Raw genomic sequence first — 12,519 nt, 5'->3', positions numbered from 1 at the left:
GGGGGATGGATTTGCTGACAGAGGACCTAGGACACCTGACCTGCGCAGGTGAGCTAGGCTCAGATGGGGCCTCGGGGGGCTGGACAGATGGCCTTTGCTGTGATAGAAAGACCTGAGCTTCAGGCATGAGAGTCCTGTCTACCCATTGCCACTCCGTTTCCCCACTCTGAGGCTGATGCTATGGACCAGCGCCCAGGGCACTCAGAACTCAGGGAGCCTCCCCTCACGGTCCTTCCAGAAGAATCGTTCACCTCCGTAGCTTGGTGGCATTCAGTCCCCATGTCTCTAAGGCTTCTGGGGCAATTTCATTCATGTATTCATCCTCTCACTCACCCAAGGTGTGTTTATTGAGTGTTTTGTGCCAGGCCCTCTTTTAGGCACTGAGGATATAATAGTGAATACGACAGAAAAGGTCACTGACCTTGTAGAACTTACATTCTAGTCTCACTCTGTCCAGAGACAGAAAGCAAAGGGGAAGGACTTCCACCACACAGGACTTAGAGGCCCAGAGGGAAATAGGCTTGGTCCTTCCAGCATTGATTAAGGGAGAATGTTTCCAGGGAAAGCAAACTCATCTTTCAACCCCGGCTTAAACCTAAAGTGTTTTGTTTCAACAAGAGAGTAGCATCCTTGCCATGTGTGAATACCTAGCTGGGGAGCTGCCAGCCCGAGATGCTGACAGAGACTATAATTACCGTTGTTTCTCTCTGCGTAATTAAAGGTGTTGTTAGTGACCTGGTTAAGGAAGCTTTTCAAATCCTTTTTGGCCTTGACAACATCCTTTGCAATGTAGCACACCCGTTCTTCCAAATCAGAGCCACCCTGTGAAAGACACAGCTCGTTCCCAGAGGGACTCAAGGCTGCAGCCTGGGTCTGGTTTAAACAGAATTCATTTCAGCACAGAAGTCAGAAGGGGTACCTTTGAAGAAACTCCATTTCAGAACTTTCTGTTGCCCATGTGAGCCCTAAAACATAATGCCTTTCTTCCGCTCTTTTCTGACACACCCCACTAAGTAATATTTTCACAGATCAAAAGAGGGACGGCCATCGGATACCCTGTGCCTCAGTGGATGGAAAGGCAAGTGCTCAGGCTCAGGGCTCCATGGAGCCCCTGATGCTTCCCATCCAGGAAGGTGCTGGGTGTGGCGTGTCTCCCTGGCTGGTCAGGCACCCGAGCCCCTTGATATGCAGGGCCAGGCATGGCAGTTTTCTTTGGGGAGCACCATCTACACTTCAAAAGCCCTGACACCTGCAGTCCTGGCGCTCCCAGCCTCCTTGGGAGGATGCAGGTGAGGGGACGCGAGCCCTGCCCACTGTAGATCCTCTTTGCCACCTGCAAAGAGATGCAGCAGAGGAGGGAAAGCTTTTAGGTGTCTTCTGCTTCCATTTTTCTGAAGAACAGTAGTCGATCTCTAGACCCAGAAAGGACTTCAGAAGTCATGCAGTCCAAACTTCACCAAGATGGCAGCAGAAAAGCTCAGGGCGGGGGGGTACTGTGACTTGCCTGAGGTCTTGTAGACAATTCGTGGCAGAGCCAGACCCATTATTAATAATAACAACAACAGGACTTCCCTGGTGGTCCAGTGGTTAAGGCTCCATGCTTCCACCACAGGGGGCGAGGGTTCGATCCCTGGTCTGGGAAGTTCTGTGTTCCGCATGGTGCAGCCAAAAAATAATGATAATAATAATAACAAAAACAATAACAAATAACACGACTAAGCGCTAACTCTGTGCCATGCTGTCTTCTAAATATTGATACTTTACATGCATTAATTTCCTTTGCCTTAGCAATAAAGCCATACTATGAAGTAAGTATTGTTGTTTCCCCCATTTTACAGGTGGGGAAAACTGAGGCACGGGGACATAAGGATGATAGGATAGAACCAGGGTTCAAATTGAGCCAGTGGGACTCCAGAGCCCACACTCTTGGCCACAACAGTCTCATTCCTGATCTGAGGTTCTTACAGGCTGGCTCTCTGGGGTTATCATTTTCTCAGAAATGTAAAGACTTTCCCAGTTTGGAACAAAGCCAGCACCACCTCTCTCTCTAAGAGAATGTTCCACTTGGGGATTTTAATGTAAGTTGTCATCTCTCTGGCATCTTCCATGGTCTCTGTTAGATCCACTAGTGTGACACTGGAGAGTTTGAAGTCCTTGTACCCTAGACAAGAATATTTGCTCGAATGTTCCACCTAAGAGGATGTTTTTAAATTGTGTGTGTGTGTATGTGTGTCTGTGTGTGTGTGTGTGTGTGTGTGTGAAAGCGAGGCCAAGGGAAGTAAGAATCTTTGGTCACTGCGTTGCACTTTCTGGCAAAGTAAATGTTCCAAATTAAGCCATAGGCATCAATTTGAGTCTTGCAGAAGGACCACCCCCAAGTATAGGGACTGTTGAACGTGGAGAGGGGAGCCTCTGCTTTAAGGCTCACTCACTGTCCAAACGAGGACTTGCCCCAGGCCCAGTCAGTCCTCTGATTCTACCACTGTAGCTAGACTCGCTCTGGCTTCCCAGCCTCAGCCTCTCCAGTGAACAGGGGCCAAACCAAAATCATCTTTGCCTACAGATATTTTCCATGTTTCACGTTTAACCTCTGTCCAAGAGCCCCCAGCCAGACGGTCCATGTCTGAGCAGTGAGGGTGTTTGCAGAGTTAGTCTGAGTTTGGTCTCAGCCCATGGCCCTTTGCTCAGGGAGGTGGATCTGGAAAGACATTGAAATCATCCCTGCTGGCTGGATCCCCAGGTATGGGATAAGGTCCTGAGAAGGCCATTGGGTTGAGTTTACCTTTTGGACCACAGTGTCCACATTTGAAAGACTAACCACAGGCTTGCGATTCTTACCTCACTTTGAAGAAACAGTCACAGCGTGAAAACTTATACAGTGTCTTTAAAATGTTTGAATTTACTTCTGTTAGCAATTTGGTGTGACCACCAGAGAAAGTGATTAAGATTCTTATGACTCGTTGAATCTTGAGTTAGTTTGCTAATATGTTTATCTTCATTCGGCTTTGTAAATAAGCTCCTTCCTTGCCATTTTCTTGGTTTTTTTTACCACTTTGTGATAAATTCACACGTGTTCTCACCTCAAACAAAACTAAGACTCCAAACTACGTAGTAACTTATTCACTTTTTTTCTAATGAGATAAGTTTTATTTGCATGTTCTTTGGACATAAAAGCTGTTTGAAAAGGCCTTGGATGTCGCTGTTGATGGCTCTGTTGACACTTGGACAGCATCAGTGCCCCAAATGAGGAAATTCTGTCACCTTTTCTCTTCCCACTTGGTTTTGATAGTGACTTCCAGCCACTTGAGAAAGAAACGAAGGTGTGTCTACATGCGGTATCCAAGCCCCAGATAAAAGCCCAAAACCCTGGAATGTCATTCAGACATTGGACTCCCTGAAAAAGTAGTCCCAGCGTATGCTCTTTGCATTGCAGTGGCATATTTTCATGTGTGATTGATTGTGAGAGTAACTCTGTCTCTGAAAGACTAAGGATGAGGGAATGACAGAGCAAGTGGAACAATCTAGAAATGGTCAGGTCAAGGGTAGACTCTCTCCTCTTGGCTGAATGTTTAGCCAGCGGCAGCTGTGTCTCCCAGCTGAGGGCCGATGTTAGCTGGTGATGATTTTTCAGGTAGCTGATCAGGTAACGCTGCCTCCTTGGGAAGCCAGTTAAGAGACCCAGAAGCCCAGGCGGCTGCTGACACTGACATGAATTGACCATTGTGTTATGGTCCCACAGGCCCGCACTCGGAGCCTCCATCCTGCAATGCCAACTCCATCTCCTGCCCTTCAGCCTGCACTTGCAGTAATAACATCGTGGACTGTCGAGGGAAGGGCTTGACGGAGATCCCCGCCAACTTGCCAGAGGGCATCGTTGAAATGTAAGTGCCTGCCTGCGCCCTCTGTCCCTGGTGAGTTCGCCTCTTGGTCTCAGCCAGTCCCCCACAGGCTGGCGGCATGCTGGGCTGTTAGAGCTGACTGTTGAAAGCACTCAGCAATCTCTTTGCTCTCTTTCCAGGCTTTCCCAGGTATGATAGCTCTGGGGTCAAGAGCATAGATTCTAGAGCACAGTCAGCAAATGACAGCCCATGGGCCAAGTATGTCCACCACCTATTTTTGTAAATAAAGTTTTATTGGAACACAGCCACACCCATTCATTTATGTATTGCCTATGGCTGTTCTTGTAGGGCATTATTGAGTAGTTGTGACAAAGGAACTCACAGCCCACCAAGCCTAATGTATCTTCTGTCTGGCCCTTTGCAGTAAAGGTTGGCCAGTCCCTGCCCTAGAATCACCCCGGGATTATATCCTGCCTCTACCATGTACTAGCTGTTTGTGATTATGGGCAAAATAATTGCTCTCCCTCGTCTCTAGTATTCTCATTTATAGTTATGTGATAATTATAGTATTACTCAACGGGTCGTTGTGAAAACTAAATGTAATACCACATGTAAAGCACTTAATATAGCCCTTGACACAAGGGCAAGCCTTCTATAAAATGGTGGTGGAGGAGGAAAGTATACGAATAATGAACTGATTTCACAGCTACTATTACTGAGCAAGAGACTGAGCTCTTAATCATTTCAAATCAGATTATTGTCGTCTAGATTAGACCTTTAGGTAATGAGACAAGATTGCGTGTGTCTATGTGTGTGCACAGGTGTCCAAAACTCCAGTAAAATTTGTTTGTCCATGTAGCTTAATCTTGTCCACTCTTCTCTCATATGTTAGAAAATGGCCAGCGTCTCATTCTGGATTGAGTAGAGGGTCAGTGAACATTGACCTGAAGATCACTCTTTACATGACAATAACTGTTTTCATTTCTACCTTCATCTTTAGATGGCTTTATTAAACACATGATTAGATGGAACCCCCCCAACTAGAAACATCATTAGATAAAATCCCTCCAAATAAAAGATATTGTATACATTTCCCTCACCTCTCTGCTGCATCATCTCCTCTCCCTACTCCCCCTCCCCCTCCTCTCCTTCCTCCTCCTCCCTTTTCCCCTCCTCCCCCTCCTCTTTCTCCTCTTATGCATGCCCTTCTGTTCCCAATGCATTCCAATAGATGACCCACTGACCCTTTCATTCATTCATGCATTCATTCAACAAACATCTATTGTGAGCCCACTGTGGTCCAATCATTGTTCTGTGCTTAGGGAGCAGCAGTGAACAAAATAGACCAAATTTCTACCTCTATGGTGCTTGCATTCTAGTTGAGGGAAGAGTACAATAAACAATAAACAGAACAAAGTAAATTAGATATTATGTTAGAAGATGGTAGGTTCTATGCAGAAAAATAAACGAGTGAGAGAAAAAGCAAGTGGATATCTGGAGGAGAGTATTGCAAATAGAGAGGACAGCATGCACAAAGGCCCTGAGGTAGGACTGTGCCTGGTATACCAGGAGGCCAGTGTGGCTGGAGTGGAGTAAACACAAGGAAGAGTGTCAGGGGATGAGGTCAGAGGGGTAATGAGGGGCCAGATCATTTTAATGACTTTGGTTTCACCCTGATTGAGATGAGAAGAAACATATAACTTACAACAGGGGAGCCTTCGTTTCTTCTTTCTTCAGTTGCTTTGCCAGCTTTTCTCTGATTCCCTTTCAAACGTTCTTCCCCAGCCCCTGTGGACACAACCCATGCCTCCACACCCTTCCTGCAGGCAGGAGCGAGTCAGCCACGTGTGTTTTTTTGGCCCTGACATCCACACCTTCTGTACCTTCCTCCACCTTCACTCAGCCGTCAGTCTTCTTTTAGCAAAACCCAACAGTGAATTCCCTTTGTGTTTTACTGTGACTTGCCTTCACTCCTTGTGGTCCGTTGCTCTAGCCTTGGAGAGCCCTTCCTTCCCGGGACTTCACTTAGACCTCACACCTGTCCCGCCCATCCCCACCCCCTGCCCTTCATCCCCCATTTCCCCCTACGCCTGTCCCTCCTCTCTGCCTTTTCTGTACCGTTCCCCCTTCTCTTTTTCTCCCTCCCTTGATCCACCGCCCCGCTTCTTTCCCTCTCTGCACCCACGGTCTTCCCACTTTGCTCCCCAGCCCGGTCTCTTTTTCCACCCAGTTAACCCTGTGTTTCTCGTCACAAGAGCCGTCCCCTCCATCCATGCCAGGGTAGGACTCTGGGCCTCCCAACGAGGGTGTCAAGACAGAATTCCTGCCAACATTCATCTCATTTCAGATTTCCATAGCACGTTGCTTTCTTTCTCTGCCCCGCCTCGTTCCTTTCCCCTTCCATCTGCCAGTTTTTGTCTTTTCTCTTTGGCAACCACAGACCTTCCGCTGACCAGGTCCCAAACCCCAGCCCTGATTCAGGAGCTCGGGCCTGCCCGCCCTCCTCTCCCACTCCACACCCCTATACCTCCAGCCTGGGCCTCGTGGGCACACAGCTCAGGTGTCTGGGGGAGAGAAATTACAGACGTCCCCACTGGAGATGCGACCCATGGAGGCCAGACCATACCTGGGCCGTTGGGCTCACACCTGGACATTGAATTTTAAAAGGAACATTGACAAGCTAGGCTAGTTCTTTCTGAAAGGCTGTCTGATTATTACTGAGTTTTTCCTTAAATGAGGTCAAATAAGAATAACAAGAACAATGTGATATTTTTTCATTGAGCAAAAATATTCCATTTAAAGAAGTGTCCTTTATTTTAAATTTCTAGACTTCCTTACTCTGTTATCATTGTTGTTAAAAATACTCTTCATTTTATAAAATGATGGCCACTGAAGGATGAATATGTGTGTGTAATATAAATATGTGTTTAATCATATGTGTCATTATTATATAATTATAAATATAAGTCTATATATAAATGTTATGTATAACAGACACACAGAGGTTGCCTTAATTGACAAAATAAGAGGTCTGTAACCACCTAGCCTATGAAATCTAGAAGTCTGGGAATGGCCAACCTAGCTAGAGTACTTCTAAAAATAAGCAGCCACAAACAACAAGCACGGTCTTAAGAGTGTAGACCATGAATTCAGGCAGACCCACATTCTAGCTCTGCCCTGCCTTTTAGCCATTGGCAAATAACATTTCTGAGTCTTGGTTTACTCAACTGAAAAATTTGGAGGCTAGTGGTACCATCTTAATGGTTCGCGTGAAAGTGAAATGAATATATGCTATCAGATGCTTAGTATTGGGTCTGGCGCATAGGATATACTATGTTAGCAGTGATTGGTATTATTTTACTACAACTGCAGCTACTACTACCACCACTTTTATATTAGGCATGGTGAGAAAGGTTGGAAACCACATCACAGGAGCTGAAGCTACCTGCGTAAGATCCCTCCATAAAGCTCCGTCAGTTCTTTGAAGATTATGGTTGAGAGAACAGGTTCAAGAATTAGGCTAGCCACTTGCATTGTGAATGGAGCCTGGCAGTAGCTCATCTTCATGCAAATGTATGGAGACATGGAAATAAGGCTGCCCCTGCTGACCGGGCACACACGACCCACCAGACAGATTGCCTAGAACTTCTCTTGCTGTGCTTGCCTCATTCTCCTCTGTGATAAAATAAAGCTGAGACATTAAAGCAGATGAGGCAAGATTCTCTGGTTAGGTACTGGGAGAGGTGACATGTAAGAGAGACCTTTGCAGAGGAAACCTGTTTGTTCCTTAAGGCAACGAAGCCTGTGCCTGGGGATCTGTGTGTTGGCCTAAAAGTCTTTCGAGCAGTTAAAATTCATCCTCTTATCAGTGAGAGAAGACCAGCAGGTGGGGGAGGTTGAAAGATGAGAAAGAGGGAGCAGAGAGTAGAAACTGTAGCATGCACCCCAAGATGCACAGGAAGTGTCTGATTTATCATCCCAAAGACATCTGAACGTGACTTCTTGTTTTACCATCCAGAATTCCACCTCATGTCCATAGCCACCTATATAACCCAGATTTCTCCTTCTCCTTAGGGTCGCTTTGCACCACATCTGGTTCTCTGTTCCCTACATGTGCAATCCTTAGCTGACAGTGATGCACTTAAACCTTGGGAGGGGTTCTGCACTCCCCAACATTCAGGGGAAGGAAGGTCTATCTCTCATGCAAAGCAATCTAGCAGACTCTTCTAGATTTTTTTCAAAGCCAAAGCAGCTCAGAGAAGTGTGCACTGGTCTCCCCGAATAGCAGAGCCAATTCCTCTAAAAACAGCTTTCTTCCAGAGAACCCACAGTGAGACAGTTCACTGCAGGTTTTCCTCAAAACTGAGCTCCCACCCACAGCGCTGTCCTTGCTGCTCCCTGTCGTTTCTCTGAACCCGCTGCAGCCTCCAGCAGGGATAGATTCTGGGAAGAGCCAGAGGCCCACACGTTCTTCTGTTCTGTGGTCTTCGTTCCGCCCTCCTGGCCTCAGGGCTCGAGAGGGGCCATCTGTACCTAGAACCTCACCTTCATCTCTGTCCCATCTTCTTCCATTTTTGCTCTATACCTCCACTTAGTGTCATCCCGAGTCTCATGCCCTTGTCTATAACAGGTAAATTTTGTTGCCAGAGAAAGGTTGTGGATGGACTTAAACGTCAAATCATAAATCAAAAGCATCTAGGGGAAAAGGTAGCCCCATTTTCCACCTAGCCTCACCTCAACCCCATTGTTTATCTGGGGTGGGGAGATAAACAATGGTTTATCTGCTAAACAAAGCAAATATGCTCCCAGGATACTGGTCACCAGGGACATTTTTAAAAAGAGAGAGAAGTTAAAAAAAAAAAAAGCAGCCAGCAGAACAAAAGGGCTGGAGGGCTCTGGAAATCATCAACATCCGGGATTCTTTTCCTTTTTTTTAAAATTGAAGTATAGTTATTTACTATGTTGTGCCAGTCTCTGCTGTACAGCAAAGTGACTCAGTTTTACACATATATACATTCTTTTTTTATATTCTTTTCCATTATGGTTTATCCCAGGAGATTGGACACAGTTCCCTGTGCTATACAGTAGGACCTTGTTGTTTATCCATTCTAAATGTAATAGTTTGCATTTACCAACCCCAAATTCCCAGTCCATCCCTCTCCCTCCCCCACCTCTCCCTTGGTAACCACAAGTCCGTTCTGTATGTCTGTGAGTCTGCTTCTGTTTGTAGATAGGTTCATTTGTGCCATATTTTAGATTCCACATGTAAGTGATATCATATGGTATTTGTCTTTCTCTTTCTGACTTGTTTCACTTAGTGTGATAATCTCTAGTTGCATCCACGTTGCTGCAAATGGCATTATTTTGTTCTTTTTTATGGCTGAGTAATATTCCATTGTATTTATGTACCACATCTTCTGAGGACACCAGGTTTCTGGGGGGCTGCCATGTGGAAGGAGGGGGGATGGGGTGGGTTGGGGGCAGGTGGGATAAAGGTGAAGCTGATCAGGCAGCAGAATAATTAAGAACAGAGCCTTGGGGTAGATAGTCCTGGGTTTGGATCCTGGTTCTGCCTCTTTGGGTACCTTTCTTAACATCTCATGTTTCACTTAGTTCCCATCTTTGCAAAACGGGCCTCATTGTCCCTACTAGAGATTCTCCATGAAGATTAAATAATATAACATAATTGTGTAGAAAATTAGCACAATGTTTGAAAGCTACTAAGTGGAATCTAAAAGGAAAAAGCTTATGCACGTGTCACATATGTGACATGATAGAATGCTTTAGTCTCAAGTTCTCATTTTTTTCTAAGTTGATGACAAAGATTTCTCTGTTGGAGGCATCTGAGAATATGCATATAATAAGAAGAGCAAATCTGGCTCTGTGTCTGCACCTCTCTTTTCTGTAGGCAATGCCAGGTACTCTGCAAAGCTGCTTAGGAATGACTCATGTCACATATGCCCACATGCCTCATCTCTGTTGTTATTATATTAGTGATACTACTTGCTTTGTAGTATTGTTGAAGGAATAAAATGAGCCAGTGTGTGAAGAGCACAGTGTCTGATATATAAAAAGCCCTCAATAAATGGTAGATGTCCACCATTATTGCAACCAATATTCTAATCCAGCTCCAGAAACTCTTCATCAGGTGACTTGCTGCCATGGCCCTGCACTAGCTATGCCCCTGCCAGTTCCTCTGGCATCACGTTGACTTATGTATTGCTAGAAATATATTGTGTTCAGTCGCATGTTTGCAAATGACAGATCATTAAGGAAGCACTGAGGAACTAGGGCAAATCAATACAGAACGCAAATGGCTGAAATCCCCATCAGGTGTTCGCATTGTTTCTACCAGTGCCGGAAGGTGCTCAGATGTTTGATTTGTATGTTTGTTTTTATGCTAGTTCTATTAAATCAGTTTGCAGCCTGAAGAATGTTTGCCAAAGAAAGACACATGTGCCAGTTAAGAGAGACCAAAGACAGCCGCTGGCTTCAGACACATCCCTAAATGTGACAGTTTTTTGCTGATGCTAATGCTGCTTTTTGTCTTTCACACTGAATTTTTGTCACTGGGAGTATGGATCTTTGCATGCTTGTTCCAAGCTGTGTAAAACCCACCAGAGGCTGCCTGCTGTGTAGAGCCTGTGTGTGTGCCCACACACGTGCGTGTGCACACACACCCCAGACTTCCTCCCTTGGCCGAGGGGCAGTTTTCCTGAGGACGAGCGGGCAATGACTAAAGGAATGGAGGTGCCTCCGCAGCACACGGTATTCAGCAAAGCTCAGTGACTGAGAGTGCAGGCTTTCCAATTGGGTGAACTTGAGTCTGAGTCCCGGCTGTAGCTCTTCCTGGCTTTGTGAATATGGACAAGTGACTTAACATCTCTGAGCCTCAGTGTTCTCATGTTTAAAGTGGGAGGAGTGAAAACAAACAGGATCTGCCTCAGAGAGGTGTCAATACTAAGTTAGATGTACGGTGCAAAGCTCTTAGTCTGATGCCTGACTTACAAGTACAAGCTGATACATAGTAGCTCTTACTGTTATTATCCTCACCCTTGCCTTAACTTTACATCTGAAGCACACTGACAAACTCTGATGCCCCCTGGGGCAAGGCTAACCCACATCACATCCTGGCCTTGGCACCCTGTAAGGGGTTGGATGTCCAGCGGCTACCCACAGCAGCATAAGAGACAGAGAGACTGCAGAAATAAAGACCATCCCCAGAGTGTGCAAGGGTAAAGAGTACAGGATACACAGCAACGTCCCTGCCAGGGTTAACAGGCTAAGATGGGAATTCTTTGTTCTTTGTTCAAAGCCACACCTTTGCACTCTATTTGCATATTTTATACATATATTGATATATATATATGTGTATGTGTGTGTGTATATATATATACACACACACACATGCATCTATATTCCATCTTCCCTCAACTCCTACAGCCTTTTTACAACATACCTACTTCTGCAGAGGCTGCATGATGTCTCAGAATGAGTACTGGGGTCTTCACCCCTTAAACTTTTCTGGGACTTTGGGAAAGCTATTTTAGTATATGGACTTCACTTTCTCTGTTTTCAAAAAATAGAGAAGGCAGTGCATCCAATGGACGGAAAGAGAAAGATGTCACTTCTGCCACTTATTAGCTCTGTCACTTTGGATAGGCTCTTTGATCCATGTAGGTTTTATTTTCCTCGTCCACAAAGTAGGGCCAACACAGCTTGCCTCAGAAGTGTAAGGACTCAAAGAGATAATAGACATAAACCAACTCGAGTCCATAAAGGACAACTCTTCTTGTTATGTTAGCAATAAAATCTGGTTCTGTGATGGACCGTCTTGGGCTGGTCTCTATCACCAGATTATTAAACTCCTTGGGGATAGGTATCACACCCTACTCACTGATTCATCCTTCCCTTAGCTCTTGCACCCATTACTAAAGTGGACGTTAGTCATTATGAACTGCACGGTCAGCCAGCTGACCTGACTCGCCTGGGCTCTTGGCCTGCAGCTGGGAGCAGTGGATCCTCTTGCAGAAACTGAGGGGATTGCCATCGTTACAGACAGTGGCTCTCTCCAGAGGCATCCTCCAGCCGCAATCCCCCTGCCAAAATGGCAGGTGAATCCCAGGATTCCTGGAGAGCATTTGCCACCCGACTGGCAGCCCCAGAGGTTCACAGAGCTGCTGCCTTGGCTGAGAAATCCCTGAACTCTGCTCAGCTGGAAAATGAGAATGTCCTTGGAACTTCTCAGTCAAGGCAGCCTGCCCGGGTCTGCTGCCTCTGTGGGTGGCTCTATCCAGGAGCCCGCAGCCTCTGCGACCTTGTGGCGTGCTTTTTGGCTCACCGCGGGCCAGCCAGGCCGCTGTCCAGCCTGCCTATGCCCACGTGCTCGACAGAGCACGCTCCCCGGCCCCTCCAGCCCCACGGAGGCTCTCTTAATAGACCGTGGCAGCCTCATTTGTAGACTCGATTCATCCAGCAGCCAAGAATGATCTGTCCTGATGCTCCCTCTCTCCTCTCACCCGCCCTTCCTCTTCCTCCCCCCCTCCCCCCCTTCCTTCGGCCTGGAGAGCGATTTGTCTGTGTTATGGGTAGGCCTGACAAACCATTCCACATTAGCAGCTGAGATGTTGTTTGAAATGGGAAAATTGCTGGCAAACTGCTCCATTAGTGGTTCCAGTAA

The 12,519-nt window shown here is 46.3% G+C and overlaps 1 protein-coding gene across 4 annotated transcripts in view; it reads left to right on the top strand.

The window, feature by feature from the left end:
* The window catches only part of SLIT3 (slit guidance ligand 3), a 617,656-nt gene that overhangs the window by 480,186 nt on the left and 124,951 nt on the right, over positions 1–12,519 (top strand). For all 4 annotated transcript variants that reach the window (XM_061189924.1, XM_061189921.1, XM_061189922.1 and 1 more), the window contains exon 9: positions 3,740–3,881. In XM_061189924.1, coding sequence (XP_061045907.1) covers positions 3,740–3,881 — 142 coding nt within the window. The remainder of the gene's footprint in view (positions 1–3,739; positions 3,882–12,519) is intronic.

Source organism: Eubalaena glacialis, chromosome 4, assembly GCF_028564815.1.
Source record: "Eubalaena glacialis isolate mEubGla1 chromosome 4, mEubGla1.1.hap2.+ XY, whole genome shotgun sequence".
NCBI lineage: Eukaryota > Metazoa > Chordata > Mammalia > Artiodactyla > Balaenidae > Eubalaena > Eubalaena glacialis.
The sequence above is the reverse complement of the archived record's forward strand: the minus strand, read 5'-3'. Positions and strand labels throughout refer to the sequence as shown.